This window comes from Brassica napus, unplaced genomic scaffold, assembly GCF_020379485.1.
Source record: "Brassica napus cultivar Da-Ae unplaced genomic scaffold, Da-Ae ScsIHWf_1825;HRSCAF=2461, whole genome shotgun sequence".
In the NCBI taxonomy this organism is placed as follows: Eukaryota; Viridiplantae; Streptophyta; class Magnoliopsida; order Brassicales; family Brassicaceae; genus Brassica; species Brassica napus.
Genome location: NW_026015242.1, coordinates 9,532 through 29,877, shown reverse-complemented (window position 1 = coordinate 29,877; position 20,346 = coordinate 9,532). Strand labels below are relative to the sequence as shown.

At 40.8% G+C, this 20,346-nt stretch overlaps 1 protein-coding gene and 1 pseudogene across 1 annotated transcript; both read left to right on the top strand.

The window, feature by feature from the left end:
• Positions 1 to 1,443: 1,443 nt before the first annotated feature.
• Positions 1,444 to 9,803, top strand: LOC125599264 (annotated as a pseudogene).
• A 2,353-nt stretch (positions 9,804 to 12,156) lies between these two features.
• Positions 12,157 to 14,986, top strand: LOC125599263. Its single transcript, XM_048772687.1, has 4 exons — positions 12,157 to 12,344; positions 13,568 to 13,659; positions 13,777 to 14,306; positions 14,417 to 14,986. Exons 1-4 carry the CDS (start codon positions 12,157 to 12,159, stop codon positions 14,984 to 14,986), a joined length of 1,380 nt encoding a protein of 459 aa, XP_048628644.1.
• Positions 14,987 to 20,346: the final 5,360 nt, after the last annotated feature.

The window sequence follows — 20,346 nt, the reverse complement described above, 5'->3', positions numbered from 1 at the left end:
AGATTTGATGATTTTAGAAGTTTTTTGTTAGATTTTTGTTAGGGTGATTGGTTAGGATTGTGATTTGGTTGTGTAATAGGTTTAGAATTGTGATTTGGTTGGATAATTTGTTGTGTTGAATTGATTTAGAACTTTTTTATAAATATTTTATTATTTTTGTATTTAGAAAATCGATTTTGGATTTTACAAAACATTTTTTGTATATATAAATTCAATTTTTTGGATTTATAAAAGATGAATTCATATTTATAAAAATATTTATATTTATTAAAACTAATTTTGTATTTATAAAACATTTTTTTGATTTATAAACACTATTTTATTAGTTTTTGTATTTATAAAAACTATTTTGTATTTATAAAAAGATGATTTCATATCTATAATTATTTATATTTATAAAACTAATTTTGTATTTATAAAATATTTTTTTGTATTTTGTATTTATAGAACATTTTTTGATGATTATAAACACTATTTTATTATTTTTTGTATTTATAAAAACTATTTTTAAATATACAAAACGTTTTTTGTATATAAATTCGATTTTTGGATTTATAAAGATGATTTCATATTTATAAAAATATTTATATTTATTAAAACTAATTTTGTATTTATAAAACATTTTTTTGATTTATAAACACTATTTTATTAGTTTTTGTATTTATAAAAACTATTTTGTATTTATAAAAAGATGATTTCATATCTATAAAAATATTTATATTTATAAAACTAATTTTGTATTTATAAAACATATTTTGATTTATAAACACTATTTTTTTTTTTTTTTGTATTTATAGAAACTATTTTGTATTTATAAAAAGATGATTTCATATCTATAAAAATATTTATATTTATTAAAACTAATTTTGTATTTATAAAACATTTTTTTGATTTATAAACACTATTTTATTATTTTTTGTATTTATAAAAACTATTCTGTATTTATAAAAAGATGATTTCATATTTATAAAATATTTATATTTATTAAAACTAATTTTGTATTTATAAAACATTTTTTATTTATAAAAACTATTTTATTATTTTTTGTATTTTAATATGTTTTCTATTTCAATTTTAATTTTATATTTTCGAATTTCAATTAAAAAAATAAACTTATAATTTTTTTTTTAATTTTGGAAATATTCCGAGGAAGTGTACCCTCGGGATATTCCGACGACATCTTCCTCGGAATATTCCGAGGGCTTTCCGACGAACTTGTGGTCCTCGGAATTTCCTCGGAAATTCATTTCCTCGGAATTCCGTCGAAAATTTCTGAGGGATTTCCGAGGAAATATGAATTTCCGAGGACTTTTTTCGTCGGTATGTCGTCGGAATAGCATTATTCCGACGAAATACCGACGATTTTTTCCCTCAGTATGCCGCTGTTTTCTTGTAGTGTCCATATCATTTAGTTTTGAATCATAAAAATCCATAAAAATCATATTTGCTTCAGTTCATCATTTGTCATATAGTTTGCTTTCTGTTCTTCATATAAATCCATAAAACTCATAAAAAAGTTCATCTTTTGTTTCAGATACAAATCAGCCGGTCTAATCCTCCATCGCAGCCGCCTAGCCGATCGTCCGTCCGTCCTATCTGTCCAAACCGAAAAAAACCAAACCTCAGTCAAGCCATCCGTGTAGTCTGAATCCCAGCCTGCAACAGCACCCGAGGAACTAGGGACGGACCTACCAGGGCAGGCGACTTCACAGGAAGCAGCAAGAAAAGGGGAGGAATGGTCCGCTTGAGCTGTGTAGGTCCTAAAGTTCTAGGATGATTGGAGTCGTAATTAATAAACCGAATTTTATGAATTGAGTGATGACTGAGTTCATTACATTGCTTGATATTGTGAAATGAAACCTTAGTAACTAGCTAATAAGTTGCATCGAACTGGGTGTAGTGACTAGACGGTTCTCGTTTCGCATTGAGCCGTATAGAGGCTCATGGAGGAGACTGGTCTAGAATCGCTTCACTGAGTATTCATACTCACCCCTCTTTTCCCTCTCCCATTTTGCAGAACTATAAGTGGAAATGTCGACGGTAAGGAAAGGAAATTGATGTGCCTCAGTCCGAGGAACTCGACCATCAGGAAGATCAGGACATTCCAACCGAGGTTCATCGCCCCAACCAAGGCCGAGCTGTGTACTGGATCGATCCACGGATGGACGGGAAGGAGCTTAGACTGGATCCTCGACCTATCAGCCGAACTGACCGTACTGGATCGTCTCTCTCTCGGACAACTCGCCAATCTCAGACTGACGGTCAAGCCAGAAGCAACTTAGGCCGAGCCGAACAAGGAACTGGACGCGACTTCTCTCTTCTCGCACGTTTAGAACGTACCGACCGTATTGACGAACTGATCGATCCATTTGATCAGTTCATGCACTTTGATCATCCGAATCTCTCTAAGGCACAGATTCTTCATCTTTCAGAAGACTTAGGACGATTATGGTCGAAGATGGTTCAGGAGACGGACAAGACGGAACAGACGGACCGGCCCGCGACCGTCTTGCTCTTGGCCGCGGTTCAACCAGCCGAAGGGTCACTTTTACCAGTCCGCAAATTGAAGAGTCTTTCTTCTTTGTCTTTCAAAATTCTAGTCAAATGTCTTTAATTTTATTTGTCTTTCAAACTTCTAGTCAAGTAGCCCCTTTGTCTCCTACTTGTACTATAAATAAGTGTTTCATTTCATTAATAAAATCAGATCATTTTGGATTAAGTTTCTGAGTTTAAACTCTCTGTTCTCTTTAGAACTTGTTTTCGATTGTCTTGGTGAGTCATATCCGAGCAATTCACTTCTCAACTAGTTGGTCTTGTGAGTCATATCAAGCAACCAGTTCGAGATCTTCCTTGGCGGACTTGTGAGTCATATCAAGCGCCATTGAAGTCGGGAATATCAAGGGAACATCCGCAACCCTTGTGCGACCCAACGTTCCATCAGTTCTCCTTTCCGGAGTTCATATCCAAACGAATCCAGTCGAGGGCAATCCGATCTTAGGGTCCTTCAAGTGGTATCAGAGCCACTCTTCTGGTATTCTCTATCTCGATCCATCTTCTCATCTTCCATTTTCTTCTAAACACTTCTTCATCTGTCTATCTTGAATCCGGGCCCCTCATTACCATCCACTTTTTAAAAAAAAAAAAAAAGAAACAAGCAAGATCCATATTATAAAAAAAAAAAAAAAAAAGAGTTTACTTTGTGGATTGGTGGTGGAAGAGGAAGCCTGCTGGCTGAGGAGAAATCCAGCCTTTGAGGAGGTTAAAACGGAATTCTTTTAAAAACAAATCTCTTATCTTTCTATCTTTAAGTTCCCGTGTGTTTTGCTTAAGTTTGGCCATCCAGATTCCGAGATCTGTTCTTCATAGAACTTTGAGTGAAAACTTGAGTGATCACTTTTAAATCGAGAGAAACACGTGTGTGGGTGAGGAACAAACACTTGAGAGTGTGAGGTTTTAATCCTAACGTTTTGTGTTTAAGAAATTTCAGGAACCATGAGTAGCCATGAAGAACAAAACCGTCCCGGAAATTCAGTTGCTGGATTGTCTAATCTTCAGATGCGAGCTTTGAATGATTCTTTTTCTAACCTTATAAACACAGGTCTAGAGCAGCTCCATCAAAGGCTTGACGAACTTCAAGTAAGCCAGTCCCATCCTAGATCAAGGACAAGAACCAATCAGCCGCGAAGGAATACCCGGTCAGATGATGAGTTTCCTGATGAGGACGCCCAAGAGGACGAGGTCAGATCCGCTTACTGGCCAAGAAGAGGTCATAGAACTCGAAACCCAGGTGATGTCAATCCATTTGCTAGAAACAATCGTACTGATGATAGTTTGAACGGATTGAAATTGAAAATTCCACCTTTTGATGGTAAAAACGACCCTGATGCTTTTCTAGAGTGGGAAAGAAAAATTGAGCATGTCTTTGATTGTCAAAACTATTCTGAACTTAGAAAAGTAAGGCTTGCGGCCACTGAATTCTCTGGCTATGCTATTAACTGGTATGATCAAGTGTTGACTCACTGGAGGAGAACAGGTGATCGGCCGATTGAGACATGGGATGAGCTTACCTTGTTGATGAGGAAACGATTCGTGCCAACCCATTATCACCGCGACCTCCACCAGAAGCTAAGACGTTTGCTTCAAGGAACCAAATCTGTGGAAGACTATTATCAAGAGATGGAAGTTTTGATGACCAAAACGGACACGGATGAACCTTTGGACGCCACTATGGCTCGCTTTCTTTCAGGCCTCAACCGTGACATCCAAGATCGTATGGAGCTTCAAGAGTATGGAAGTGTGGAACAGATGCTACACAAAGCCATCTTGATCGAGCAACAACTCAAGAGAAGGAGTTTCTCAAAACCGGCCACTACTTCTAAGCCGGCCTATTCTCCTAAACCGGCCTATGCTCCTAAGCCAAGCTATCAAGACAAAGGTAAGTCGCCTATCACAACACATACTGCCTTTAAAACTGATGTTTCCACTCGTGATGACAAAGGAAAAGCAGTAGACGACTCAAGCCGAGCAAGAGACATTAGATGTTTCAAATGTCAAGGGCTAGGACATTATGCCAAGAACTGTCCAAACCAGCGTGTGATGATTCTCTTGGAAAATGGTGAAGTTGAGTCCGAGGATGAACAAGAAGACAAGGAGGATCTTGGTCCTATCTTTGATGAGGAAGAGGAGTCCTTTGACTACCCACATCACGGACCATTACTTGTGGCTAGGAAGGCTTGGAACGATCCCATCTTCGATAAAACAGACGGCCACGCGAACGGCCACATGGACAATGACCTTGACCCGACCTTTGATCCAGAGTCTGAGCCGATCTTTGATGATGAAGATAGCTTTGACTATCCAGCTCACGGGCCACTACTGGTCACTAGACGTTCCTCGAGTGTTCAGCCCAAAACCAATGAAAAGGAACAAAGGGAGAATCTCTTTCATTCTCGTTGTTTAATCTCTGAAAAAGTTTGTTCTTTGATCATTGATGGTGGGAGTTGTACTAATGTTGCTAGTGATACTCTTGTCAGGAAATTAGGTCTAGCTACTCGACCTCTTTCTCGTCCTTTCAGGTTGGAATGGCTCAATGAAACTGGTGAACAGTATGTTAAGGAGCAAGTCACGATCCCTCTCACCATTGGTCGTTATGAAGACGAGATTGTGTGCAACGTTCTTCCCATGGATGCTTGTCATGTTCTGTTGGGACGTCCATGGCAGTTTGATAAAAGAACCGTCCATGATGGTTACACAAACCGGCACTCCTTTGACCATAAAGGAAAGAAGATCACGCTTGTACCACTCTCGCCCTTGGAGGTCCATCAAGACCAGCTCCAACTCAAAAAGAACCGTGAACAAGAGTCCAAACCGGCAAACCTGAGTCTTCAATCCGGAACTCCAACTTCTTTATCAAACAAAGTCAGGTTAAGAAGTCTCTTTACTCTCAAAAGCCCTTTCTTTTACTTGTGTACAAAGAATCTCTGATGGCTTCTACTTCTTCTAACCTTGCACCAGAAGTTCCGAGTGATTTGCTAGATGTCTTGCAGGAATATTCAGATGTCTTTCCAGATGAAAACCCAAAGGGTTTGCCGCCAGTACGAGGGATTGAACATCAGATTGACTTTGTTCCGGGTGCGTCTCTACCTAACCGGCCAGCTTACAGAACCAATCCGGTGGAGACCAAGGAACTTGAGAAACAAATTGGAGACCTTATGGAGAAAGGTTACATCAGGGAAAGCCTCAGTCCTTGTGCCGTCCCAGTTCTACTTGTTCCCAAAAAGGATGGATCATGGCGCATGTGTGTGGACTGCCGTGTCATCAACAACATTACGGTAAAGTATAGGCATCCCATTCCTAGACTAGACGACATGCTTGATGAACTTTACGGTTCATGTGTCTTTTCTAAGATAGATTTGAAAAGTGGCTATCACCAAATCCGAATGAAAGAAGGTGATGAATGGAAAACTGCATTTAAAACCAAGCTAGGATTGTATGAATGGTTAGTCATGCCATTTGGTCTTACTAATGCACCTAGCACTTTCATGCGATTGATGAACCATATCTTGAGAGCATTCATTGGTCATTTTGTGGTAGTTTACTTTGATGATATTCTTATCTACAGCAAGAACATGGATGAACATAAGAAACATTTGAAATCTGTCCTTGAAGTTCTTAGAAAAGAACATTTGTTTGCTAACCTTGGAAAGTGTTCTTTTGGCACAGATCATGTGGTCTTCTTAGGTTTTGTTGTAGGTGCTGAAGGACTTAGAGTGGACGAGGAGAAAATCAAAGCCATCCGAGACTGGCCAAGTCCAACGAACGTGAGTGAAGTAAGGAGCTTCCACGGCCTTGCCGGGTTCTATCGACGGTTCGTCCAAGATTTCAGTACCATAGCGGCCCCATTGACCGAAGTCATTAAAAAGAATGTTGGGTTCAAATGGGAACAAGCTCAAGAAGAAGCCTTCCAAATCCTTAAAGGGAAGTTGACTAATGCTCCTTTACTTGTTCTTCCTGACTTTTCTAAAACGTTTGAGATCGAATGTGATGCTTCGGGTGTTGGTATTGGTGCAGTTTTGATGCAGGATAGAAAGCCTATTGCTTACTTCAGTGAGAAGCTTGGAGGCGCCACACTCAACTACCCAACTTATGATCAAGAGTTGTATGCTTTGGTAAGAGCTCTTCAAACATGGCAACACTATCTTTGGCCTAAGGAGTTTGTTATCCACACGGATCATCAGTCCCTGAAACACCTTAAGGGCCAACAGAAGCTGAACAAGAGGCATGCCCGCTGGGTTGAGTTCATTGAGACATTTCCTTATGTCATCAAATACAAGCAAGGTAAGGAAAACGTTGTGGCTGATGCCTTGTCCCGAAGGTATACTCTTCTTTCAGCCCTCGAAACAAAACTTCTCGGTTTTGAATTTATCAAAGACTTGTATGCTTCTGATCCGGATTTTAAAGAAATTTTCAACAAGTGTTCCAGAGTGGCTTATGGCAAGTACTATCGAACTCGGGTTTTCTTTTCTATGATAACCGTTTGTGTGTGCCCCAATGTTCTTTGAGGGAGTTGTTTCTCAGGGAATCTCATGGAGGAGGTCTTATGGGACACTTTGGAATCAAGAAGACATACAAGGCCGTGTATGATCATTTCTACTGGCCTAGCTTGATGAAGGACGTAGAGAGAATTTGTGGCCGATGTGTGGTGTGCAAGAAGTCCAAAGCCAAGGCATCCAATCACGGTTTGTACTCGGCCTTACCCATTCCTTCTCATCCTTGGATTGATATTTCTATGGATTTTGTTCTTGGATTGCCTAGAACTAAGAATGGCCGAGACTCTATCTTTGTGGTTGTCGATAGATTTTCGAAAATGGCTCACTTTATTCCTTGCCATAAAACTGATGATGCTGTACAAGTTGCTGATCTGTTCTTTAGGGAAATTGTGAGATTGCATGGAATGCCTAAGACCATTGTTTCTGATCGTGATGCTAAGTTTCTTAGTTATTTTTGGAAAAACTTTGTGGTCTAAGTTAGGAACGAGATTGATGTTTTCCACAACTTGTCATCCGCAAACTGATGGTCAAACCGAAGTTGTTAATCGAACTTTGTCTGCTTTGCTTAGATCTTTGGTCAAGAAAAATCTTAAGTCTTGGGAAGATTGCTTGCCGCATGTTGAGTTTGCTTATAATCATGCTATGCATTCAGCTACAAAGTTCTCTCCTTTTGAAGTTGTTTATGGTTTTAATCCCTTATCTCCACTTGATCTTTTACCTTTACCTTTGAGTGAAAGAGTTAGTACAGATGGTAAAAGAAGGGCGGACACCATCAAAAAGCTTCATGAACAAGTTCGAGTCAACAATGAAACCAAAACCGAGGGTTACAAAAGATATGCCAACAAGAAGCGAAAGGAGTTGGTTTTCCAAGAAGGTGACTTGGTTTGGGTTCATTTGAGGAAGGAACGATTCCCGGAAGAAAGGAAGTCCAAACTTATGCCTCGAGTCGACGGTCCATTCCGGATTCTTAGAAGGATCAATGATAATGCTTACCAGCTTGATTTGGAAGGTAAGTATGAAATCTCTTCAAGTTTTAATGTTTCTGATCTATCTCCTTTTCTTGCAGATAATCCAGATTTGTGGACAAATCCTTTTGAAGAGGGAGGGAATGATGTGCCTCAGTCCGAGGAACTCAACCATCAGGAAGATCAGGACATTCCAACCGAGGTTCATCGCCCCAACCAAGGCCGAGCTGTGTACCGGATCGATCCACGGATGGACGGGAAGGAGCTTAGACTGGATCCTCGACCTATCAGCCGAACTGACCGTACTGGATCGTCTCTCTCTCGGACAACTCGCCAATCTCAGACTGACGGTCAAGCCAGAAGCAACTTAGGCCGAGCCGAACAAGGAACTGGACGCGACTTCTCTCTTCTCGCACGTTTGGAACGTACCGACCGTATTGACGAACTGATCGATCCATTTGATCAGTTCATGCACTTTGATCATCCGAATCTCTCTAAGGCACAGATTCTTCATCTTTCAGAAGACTTAGGACGATTATGGTCGAAGATGGTTCAGGAGACGGACAAGACGGAACAGACGGACCGGCCCGCGACCGTCTTGCTCTTGGCCGCGGTTCAACCAGCCGAAGGGTCACTTTTACCAGTCCGCAAATTGAAGAGTCTTTCTTCTTTGTCTTTCAAAATTCTAGTCAAATGTCTTTAATTTTATTTGTCTTTCAAACTTCTAGTCAAGTAGCCCCTTTGTCTCCTACTTGTACTATAAATAAGTGTTTCATTTCATTAATAAAATCAGATCATTTTGGATTAAGTTTCTGAGTTTAAACTCTCTGTTCTCTTTAGAACTTGTTTTCGATTGTCTTGGTGAGTCATATCCGAGCAATTCACTTCTCAACTAGTTGGTCTTGTGAGTCATATCAAGCAACCAGTTCGAGATCTTCCTTGGCGGACTTGTGAGTCATATCAAGCGCCATTGAAGTCGGGAATATCAAGGGAACATCCGCAACCCTTGTGCGACCCAACGTTCCATCAGTTCTCCTTTCCGGAGTTCATATCCAAACGAATCCAGTCGAGGGCAATCCGATCTTAGGGTCCTTCAGAAATGCACCTGAAACACATGGACCAGTAACGGGACACACGGAGATGTCGGGAAAGTAGACATGTGTCCTCAACCCCGCGCCCAGGAACCACGGTCGGAAATGGGGAAGGGGCGGGGTGTTTCAGTTAAGTCAAAGCTTTGAACATCCACATTACCATGCTTGACCCAATACACTTTGCCAGAACTGGGTCTGAATCGCTGGTCATCGGATCCCATCAAGCTGGAGCTGATGTGTAGGTTGTCTGGACTTAGAACATAGGCTTCTAGGTTCAGCGAGAGAGCCCTTAATTTCTTGGATTTAGAGTTGAAATTCCATGTAGCTGAGTTGTTCTCAAGGTGTAGGAGACCTTTCTGTTCACTGTGATGGAAAGAGGCGGAGCAAGGTGACGAGATCTGGCGGTGAAAAGCATTGGCCCAGAGATTCGGTGGAGGGTCGGGGGGACTTATGGGTCTGGCGGATCCACCGGAACCTTAACGTAAAGCTTTGCATCTGGTGGTTCAGGGGGCAAGCAAGGAGAAGGAGATGAACCAGCTACAGGGAGATCCATTGGAGGAGATGAAGAGAAAACTTTGAGATGGTGTGCGACGTCGACGGCAGCGGAAGAGATGCTCGAGATTAGGAGGAGCTATGCTGGTGAAGGAAGCTTGTTGAGCGGCTGCCTCAGACTCCGTGCCTGGGAGAGAACGAGCTAGGGCGAACTCGTGTAGTTGACGTTTTCTTGTTGCTTAATTCTATTTTCTTACATGTTTTCCATAACTCACATCTCCTAAATTTTAATAAAATAAACAAGACCCTAATATATATGTTGGGGTCACGGTCACGACGGAATTATCACCCGAAAACCCTCGGAAATCACATTTCCGAAAGAGATAGTAAAAAGAAAGATATAATTTTCGTAAAAAATAACCAATACGAAGTTTTTACGAAGAAGTATCCTTGAAGATTTAAAGCAAACGAACCAAGCTCGGTCATTGCGTAACTACCGCACATACACGCTGTCCGGTCGCTACGTAGCAACAAGTCCGAGCCGATCTCGGTCGCTACGTAGCGACCGAGCATCCAACCCGCTCGGTCGCTACGTAGCGACCGAGCTCAAGCCAAGCTCGGTCGCTACATAGTGACCAAGCGCTCGTCCCGCTCGGTCGCTAAGTAGCGACCGAGCTCGAGCCAAAGCTCGGTCGCTATGTAGCGACGAACGATAGTCCCGCTCGGTCGCTACGTAGCGACCGAGCGCTCTTCCCGCTCGGTCACTACTTAGCGACCGAGCTCGAGCCAAAGCTCGGTCGCTACGTAGCGACCAAGCGCTCGTCTCGCTCGGTCGCTATGTAGCAACCGAGCTCGAGCCAAAGCTCGGTCGCTACGTAGCGACCGAGCACTCGTCCAACTCGGTCGCTACGTAGCGACCGAGCTTGTAAGCTCGGTCGCTACGTAGCGGCCAAGCATTCGTCCCGCTTGGTCGCTACGTAGCGACCGGGCTCGAGCCAAAATTTGGTCGTTGCGTTGCGATCGGGCTCTTCCGAACATCGATACGACAGCAGTCCATGCATTCTCGTCAAACCTTCAAATGCTATCTCCTGAAGACCAAAGCGAGCTCAGTCTATGTTTTCCGCTATTCTAAATCATCGATCAAACTTTGCGGATTAAAAACCACGAAAAGTTCGTTCTTTATCGAAAGAAATCGTAATAAACGTGTCGAGTCGGAAGACGGCCCATAAGGACCTAAGACACGACTCGAGGCCCATACTACGATTTCTTAACCAAAAGCCCGTAAACCACAGCACGGTTTACGGTTGGTCCACAAGGAATGATAAATGTCAAGTTTCCGCGGATAAATACGGAAGTTTTGAAGATAATTGTGAAGATCGGGAAAAATGGAATATCTCCATTTTTATGCTATCACGGCTTAAGGGCTGAAGAGTAAAAGCGTAAACCGACCCTGGAGCTAGTATATAAGGAGTCCTAGGCGAGGAGCATGAAAGGAGGATTTTTTCAGAGCAAACTTAGCACTTAGAACAATTTAGGCATTTTTCCGTTTTTGTTATTTCGAGCTGCGACTCAATTAGGTTTAGCCGTCTTAGGGTTGCTAGAACCAGGAATCTCGCCGACACCTCTCGAGCCCAGTCTTATACCTTGTTGTAAACGCTCATACGCAAATTCGGAATAAGATCTTTGTTGCTCTCTTTTCAATTCCTTATTTTATCGTTGTTATTCCCGTGTTCTGATTGCTTGACGTGTGGTATTAGCAGATATCCGGTCCTCTGGGAAATTAGGGTTTTCTTAGTTTCCTTATTTAAACGGAAATCGATACTGCGAATTTGGTTCCCACAGATATCCGGGTCCTCTAGGAAATTAGGGTTTTCCTAGTTTCCTTATTTAAACTGAAATCGACAGTGCGAATTTCGGTTCCCACAATATACTCACTATGTTTTATAATAAGTGTCATTCTAACATTTTTTCTTGCTACACAAAAAGTCTCTTTACAATTCAAATGCAAATTACTTTGAGCTGAAAATTAATAGCAACTGCATTGATTTTATAAATAATTTTATATCTCAATACTATTGGTCAGAGTAGTATAATTAATAACAACTTATATATATTTTAACCACTTTATTAATCTGTATGAAAATGTCAAATTGACACTTATTCAGAAACAGAGGGAAAATCTAGTTGATATCTCTCACTCACTCTCCACTCCAATATACACACAATATTTTATTAAAATAGTTCGAAATGTGGATGATGGGTTAGAACGAAGGAGGTGCAGATTCCTTCAACGGAGGAAGAAAGCTTCGTCCTCTCAGCACACGCATATACTCTTGCCCCACTTCCGCCGCAAATACCAATTTCGACCACCGCTTTAACATGGGTCTCTCTTACTCTCTCGCTCTCTCTCCCCCCTTACAAAAGATATATTTTCTAGTTTCCATTAATGCTCATTTTCTTGGCTTTCTTGTTATTTTTTTTATAAATGTTCTGTATCTAGAGAGAGGGCAATGCTCATTTTTCTTGCTTGTTATGATTTGTAAAACAGTGATGACAACAATGACAGCAGAGCAGAACAAGAGGGAGCTGATGATGCTAAACTCAGAGACTCAACATCCACCAGTAATGGTGAGCTCACGGTGGAACCCAACACCGGATCATTTAAAGGCTCTCGAAGAGATTTACCAACAAGGAACTAGAACTCCTTCGGCCGACCATATGAAACAGATTACCGCGCAGCTGAGACGGTATGGTAAGATCGAAGCCAAGAACGTTTTCTATTGGCTCAAATTCCAAAACACCAAGCCCGTGAACGCCAGAAACGGCGACGACAGATGGTAAATGGCCACGACTATTCAGTCTTTACAACAAATCCTGTCTCAAACCACGGGTTCGACAAGAAATATCTACCAGTTGAGAGACTAGTATTAGAAAATAATATGACTCATATTTTAAGACACTGAATCTTAACTAAATTATGTTGAAATAATTAATCTATATTATTAAAACTCAAGTACAAAATTAGAGTGTTTGCAGACTTGAATATGACTATTAAAAAGATTTGGAGTGTTTGGAAACATGGATTATAGTTTTTTTTAAAAAAAAAAATATTTAGAAACAAGGATAGTAGTATTAAGAAAAAAAATTAAGAGAAAATGACTAGACTAATACAAAAAAGTGAGGTAATGACTAGACTAATACAAATCTTTTGAAAATGACTATAGTGTTTTTAGAACTCTAGTAAATTACTGTTTAAGCCCTTTATTATTTTTTTTAGTTGTGATTAATTTTAATTTGAAAATCCACATCAGAAGTAATGATACCACGTCACCTAACACGAAAGAAAATCAAACGACGATCATTAACTTCTCCGAGACTGTTCTCCCACTAAACCCTAACTGTTTTCGAAATCTTGTTCACTACAACTCTTCTCGGCAAGCGGCTTCTCTGAAATAATCTCGTAATCTTCTTCTCTAGTCTCCGTAAGCGTTTTCTCTGAAATCGTGTGTCCGTAAGCTTCTTCTTCAGATTGGTTGTCTCCTCAAATCTCCGTAATCATATTCTCTGGTATATTTCGAGGCTTTGCTCTGAGCTTTTCGAGTATTTGAGTGAGTATAATTAATGCTGTGAATTAGATATATGTTTTGTCTGAGTTTGAGTTAGTATTCGTTACGGCTGATTTAGGATCCTTAACGACTGATTTATAGAAGGTAATTGTGACTGATTTAATATTCTTTGTGACTGATTTATTTATGTAATGATGGCTGAGTTATGTTTTGTGGCTTGTTTATTTTATGCATTTCTTCTGATTTATCATTGATATGTTATATATGTCTTTTTTTTTATCAGATGGATGTTTCCGAAGATCTAGCAAGGGATTACCCTCCAAGACTTTACCCTGAAGGGGCTTCTATTTTTGAAAACAAAAGCATTAATACGAATAACCATTTTCTGAGATCCCTCGACTTAGACAAGCAATTGGAATAGATGTGTGGGATAATCAGAAGACGTATCCTGTTGGATTGATTGCTAAACTGGCTGAGAGCAAATTGGTGTGGTCTGGTAAGACCGTACATTATCTACTTTGTAGACAGCTGCGAGTCTATAAAAAGGAGATTTGGTCTCTCGTTGTTGATCAACCTCTCAGGTTTAGCTTAATAGAATTTGGTGAGATCATAGGTTTAAACACAAATCCACTGCCAGAAGAAAGTTTTGAACCTGATCCAGAGAATTACAAAGCGTTGTGGGAGTTGTTGAAAGTGCCGCTTGGGTACGGACCCAAGTTTGATGAACTTATAGAAGCTTTAACGGAGTGTCCATTCTGGAGTACTGATCAGCGGAAATGGTATGGGCTGTTGTTTCTTCAAGCCATTGGACTTTATGGCTTGCATCATAATTGTAGAATACCCTTTGAAAGTGCAAAAAGAGTATTCGATGATGACGCCCTGATGACTTATCCTTGGGGTCGGACTGCCTATGAATTTCTTGTTGATTCTATCAAGTTGTTGCATCCACAAGGAGGGTCGTACACCCTTAGCGGCTTCAAGGACGTGTTATTGGTTTGGGCATATGAATCTGTCACAGTGTTCGGAGAGCTTTATGGCAGAAAAGTGAATCCAGACGAAATTCCGCTTTTGCGATGGGGTGGAAGTCGTACTCGTGCAAGTCTTGCTACTACAATAGCTAGGGAGATGAATGATCATGGAACGGTAAGGTTTAAATCAGACATATGAATCCTGTAATGTAATGTATGAGTTATTGGATTATTTTATGGTTGAGTTGTTAATTTTAATGACTGATTTATGTTTTTGTATTGTAGGTGTGTGTGAGGAAAATGGTGATGAAGGAGGGTCTAGAAGAGCTGTTTCCTCAGTGGAAGGATGAAGCAGATGACCCACAACTTGATAACCTAATTAAAGATATACATGCAGATAGGTTTGTTAGAGATTTTTATGTGCAATCGAATGAGAAGAACAAAAAAACGAAGGCTGGAGTTTCGTCAGAGGCTGAGCCACCCTCAAAGAAGCAGAAGAAAGGTAAGAAACAGAAGGAGGTGAAAATCAATGAGGGTGAAACTGCTGTTCTAGAGGAGAAGGAGAGTGCAAAGGAGAAGGGTCGTAGCGAAGCGGTTCTGCTGAACATAGTTGCTCATCTCGAGAAGTTGGACCGAAAATTTGACTCGAGATTAACAGAATATGACACCAAGTTTGGATCTTTTTTCCGAGGCCTTTTGGATGCCATTGGAGATACAGTGAAAACTACAGTTGAAGAGCGTCTGAGAGTTTTGGGGGTGTCCAATAGTAGTCAACCTGAAGGTCAAAACGTGATGGTCTCAGAAGACAACAACAGCCGGAGTCCAATAGTGGTCAACCTGATGGTCAAAACGTGATGGTCTCAGAAGACAACCGACAGCCGGACTCCAATAGTGGTCAACCTGCATCTAAGACCCCTATTGATAAACAGTCCGAAGACAGCCAACCGCAAAAGACCCCTGATAAAGGCCAATCTGAGAAGAATCTGGCAGATGATATTGCTAAAGCTGATGCGAAAGGTATGGGAGCAAAGCTGAATTCGAAGGTTGTCAGGGATAAGGCTTGGGGTGAAAAAGAACTTGGATTCGGCGTTTGGTAATGCCGATGCAACAAATGCTGATTTGGTCTCTGATTCTCCTGGTAAGGAACCACCATTCGGACGCAGTTGCAGGGGCTTAGGGAAAAGAAATAACTTAGCGGCTGATTTGAGAGGAATGAAGCTGAGTTAAGAAGAAGCAGAAGAAGCAAGAAGAAGCTGAGTTAAAGAGAAGGAGAAGCAAGAAGAAGCTGAGTGAAGAGGAGGAAGAAGCAAGAAGAGGCTGAGTTAAAGAAGAAAAAGAAGAAGAAGAAGAAGAAGAAAGAGAAGAAGAAGAAGAAGAAGAAAGAAGAAGAAGAGAAGAAGAAGAAGAGAAAGAAGAAGCAAAAGAAGAGGCTGACTTAAAGAAGGATATTCCTGCTTCAAAAGGACTCGCAGTGGTACAATAAGAATAACCATTCCGACTAAGCAAATTGAGGCGGAAACAGACGAACTGTGGCCAGACGAACTGTTGCGGAATCTGATGTGGAGGAAGATGAAAGGAAAAGGTGTGGAAGAATAAAGGAGTATCGGCTGAAAGCTGTTCAATTATCTCCAGATGGATCTCAAATGAGTGCGGAATTTGGTCCTTCTGTACCATTTCCCCACATCGGAGACAATGTAACGACGTGCATGAGAAAAGGTTTAGAACCTTCACCTGCAATATATGATCCCCTAGGACCTGTTGATCCGGTTAAAGGGATAATCTTTTGCAACACCTAAAGCCACACGAGTAAGGACTTTTGCACCATTTCGTTGATTGTAGCTAATAAAAAGATTTTGCAGAGACTGAGTTGTGTTAAATTATCAGGGAAATTCCACATGGAGAAGCTCACGAGGATATTGAGTTCTACAGAATCCTCATCACTCCAAGACCTTGGCCCATCAAAGAATATGGATGGCTGGTTCAAAATGTAAGTATGCAGCTGAGTTATATTTATTTTACGGCTAAGTTATAAGTATGGTACAGCTGAGTTATATATTATCTGTGCAGCATATTGCTGCGTATATTAGAGTCCTCATTCAAAGGTCCAAACAAGATCCCAGCCCATTCTGGTCCAAGCGCGTTGCCTTTATAGACTCTTGGTTCCTTCAATCATGGGTTCACGATTATAAGCAGTTTGAAGCCAAACCGGAAATGGTCAAATTCAAAGGAAGTGGTTACGAGGGGTTAGCAAACGGTTTAATCCCCATAGACATTCAGACAAAGTTGCGGTGGTTTACCGATGTAGATCACTTGTACGGAGTGCTTAATACTGGCGGCAATCATTGGGTGGGTTTTCACGTGGATCTGCATAAAGAGAAGGTTGATTGCTATGATTCAATCGTTGGAGAGCAAACACTCGAAAGTGAGCTGAGAATGCTAATTTCTTTAGGCCGCTTACTGGTATGATCCCTGCGATTCTGAATGCCCTTATTCCTGATGATATCCGAGTCCCTACCAAGAAAGAGTTTGTATTCAGACGAAGAACAAAACGTATTGTTCCACAAAACAACCTGAGAGGCGACTGTGGAGTGTATGCATTGAAGTTCGTCGAGTTTTTAGCGCTTGGTGTAGCTTTTGATGGGATATCGGATGAAAATATTCAAGGTCTGAGAATGAAGATGGCAGCAGATGTCTTCGATGAAGGAAGTTGTAGTTTGGTAGGGTCGTTTGGCGATGAATGAAGATGAGTTTTGTATGACTTATGGCTAGATATTTTGTACTTGACTTAAAGTTATGATTTGTTTATCGTAACTCAGCCACCTTGTTTAAATTACGCAGCCGTTACGTTAGATATAGCTCAGCCAAACCTCAAACCATACCCTAAAATAGGAAAATATTTAATAAGTCAGCCGATTCGTCTTCATAAACAGCCGTTAATGTAGATATAGCTCAGCCAAACCTCAAACCATACCCTAAGATAGGAAAATATTTAATAAGTCAGCCGATTCGTCTTCATAAAGCAGCCGTTAGGGTAGATAAAAGTCAGCCATACCTTAAACCATACCCTGAATTAAAATAATTGATATGTTTATACTTCAAAATGTTATAACATTCCCTAATAAGTGAATATATAATCAACCGAATGTCTCTTATTTATTGAATTAACGAGTTTAGAATCGATCATGATCTTGAGGTATATGTTGTCTTGCAGTTACTTAAAACCTTACATGTAGATATAGAGTGTGCTCATAATACAACTCTCCTAAACTATATACAACGCATTTTAAGAATAAATTTATGTTATTTGTTATATTTATCACACCGTTATTCCAAATCCTAAACATAAATCCCTAAATAAACAAACCTAAACTCTAAATACTAAACCCTAAACCCTAAATCCCAAATATTAAATAAGCCGTAATAGGCTATATAACTCGGATGCCATGTTTGTTAAATGTTGTCGTTTGGCGGGAAATAAGATAAATGAATTTTGAGAAATTTCAATTCCCGCCGTTTCATGTTCTATGTTTCTCTATATATAGTGCCCTCTCTAATACCCTTTCTTACGCCTTTATCTCTCTAGAAAAAACCTAAACAATATCTCTCTATCCCCATCAAAAGCCATGCCGATTGTTCCTGGAAATTCAGAGAGGTTAGAGAACAGTGTTTTTGCGATACTAAGCTCTACAAATCGTGAAAACCTCACTGTTCTATACCCTGGTCCGTTGTTGGGGTCAAAATCGGTCACGACGGAATCAATGTCTGAAAGTCCGTAAAAATCAGCATAAACGTTTTTACGAAAAGTAATCTTCGTAAAGATATCTTTACGAAGAGCCTTGCAGTAAAATATCGTCCAAATCTCAATCGAACCACTAAATACCGATTGTCCAAAGGCAACGGACAAGTATCCAAATCGGCAGCGGACAAGCTCGAGTATGGAAATCAGACCGCGGACAAGCCAAGCTCGATCGATACGCGGGGACCAAGCATGCACACAGCTCGGTCGCTACGTAGCGACCGAGCTCGAGCCAAGCTCGGTTGCTACGTAGCGACCGAGCGTCCGTCCCGCTCGGTCGCTACGAAGCGACCCAGCTCGAGCCAAGCTCTGTCGCTACGTAGGGACCGAGCGTCCGTCTCGCTCGGTCGCTACGTAGCGACCGAGCTCCGCCAAGCTCGGTCGCTACATAGCGACTGAGCGCTCGTTCCGCTCGGTCGCTATGTAGCGACCGGGCTCGAGCCAAAGTTCGGTCACTGCGTAGTGACCTAGCTCTTCCGAACATCGGTACGACACCAGTACATGCATTCTCGTCAAACCTTCGAATGTTATCTCTCGAAGACCGTAGCGAGCTCAGTCTATGTTTTCCGCTATTCTAAATCATCGATCAAACATCGCGGATTAGAAACCGCGGAAAGTTCTTTCTTTGTCGAAAGAAATCGTAGTAAACGCTTCGAGTCGGAAGACGGCCCAAAGGGACCTAAAACACGACTCGAGGCCCATCCTGTGATTTCTTAACCAAAATCCAGTTAACCACAGCATGGTTTACGCTTGGTCCACAAGAAAGGATAAATGTCAAGTTTCCGCGGATAAATACGGAAGTTTTGAAGATAATTGTGAAAATCAGGAAAAATGGAATATCTCCATTTTTATGCTATGACGGCTTAAGGGCAGAAGAGTAAAAGCGTAAAACGACCTTGGAGCTAGTATATAAGGAGTCCTAGGCGAGGATCATAGGAGAACTTTTTAGATTCGGAATTCTCTGCACTTAGAAACTTTAGGCTTTATTCTCGACAAGTTTGGTTTCTATGACTGGCACTCAATTACTAGACGAACTCGTCCAGGCAGTTCGGTCTCTTGTCCAGCTCTATCAATTGAACTACGTTCGGCTTGATCCTCGAAAGGGGTACGTAGGCAGCCTTTAACAAGGTTCAGTCCGAAATCAATCAAAAACCTTTTATGTATCTTTTTTCGTCTTTTGTTATCGAGCTGCGACTCAACTAGGATTGAGCTTTTAGGACACTAGAACTAAGTAACTCGCTGACAGCCTTTGCGGCCAAAGCTTTCATGATCTCTAGTAATGATCGCAACGCTCTTACGCGGACTCGAAATAAGATCAACTGTTTTCTCTAAACTCGTTTTTTATCTTTTCACAATTTCCGCATATATTTGGTCACTTGTCGTTGGCACTCGCAGAGATCCGAGACCTCTGGGAAATAAGGGTTTTCCTAGTTTCCTTATTTAAACGGAAATCGACAGTGCAAATTTCGGTTCCCACATCCGTGTGACTTGCTTGACACAACCAGCCCTACATGGTTTAAATTTTTAACTATCTCTCCCTGGTCATCCCGACGATTCTTGCAGAAGGATGGGTTCATGCATGGCCGACATACTGCGACATTCCCGATCATTTTAAAGAACGCTGGTTTCTTCAACTCGCTGTAAGGCCCGACATTTGTTCATATATATTAATATATACCATCGGTCTGTAATCTTTGTATTTTTTGTTTGCCGTATCGGACAAACACATGGGATCGAAGGCATCATTTGACAGTTTGGCGTAATTTTAATCTTGTGGCCAGAAGTCTATTTCGTTGTCAGATGCGCCATTTGAGGTGGACTTGGTCGGAAGGAGGCGAGAAGCCAACTTGGATGCTAACCAGCGTTTGGCTTGATCTCTGCCACATGTTTGAAGAGTTTGGTCCAGACAATTTTGGTTCCTAAAAGTCTTTTCGTGTCTGTATTTTGAACTTCATTATTTCAGCCATAACTTGTTTCAATGATTCAGCCGCAACTAGTTTGAATGTAATCTCGGCCACACATTTTATATAATTCAGCCATAACTTGTTTCAATAACTCAGCCGTAATTGTATTTTGAAACGCATTATTTCTGTTTGTGAATGTTATCTCGGCCACATATCTAATATAATTAAGGTATAACTCAGCCATCATTTTATTTAAATAAGTCAGGCATATCGTATTTAAATAACTCAGTCATCATTGTATTTAAATAACCCAGCATCGATTTAATTTTAAGTGGCGGTATATGGGAAGTTCCATCATTATGCGCGTGGGAAAATTTGGCTGCCATGATAATATCGAGACACTGATATTATATTGTATTTTATATATTTAATAGTATTATATCTGTGATGTCGTATCTCTTCTTACAAAGTAAAAAAAATTTTAGTTTCCAAGGACTTTGAAATCTATTTTAACA

Excerpts from the sequence above, each read along its gene's own strand:
- LOC125599263 (XM_048772687.1), top strand. The coding sequence starts at position 12,157 with ATGACAGCAGAGCAGAACAAGAGGGAGCTGATGATGCTAAACTCAGAG. Across the intron at positions 12,345-13,567 it reads ATTACCGCGCAGCTGAGACG|ACAAGCAATTGGAATAGATG; the intron begins GTATGGTAAGAT and ends CCCTCGACTTAG. Across the intron at positions 13,660-13,776 it reads GAGCAAATTGGTGTGGTCTG|GTTTAAACACAAATCCACTG; the intron begins GTAAGACCGTAC and ends GTGAGATCATAG.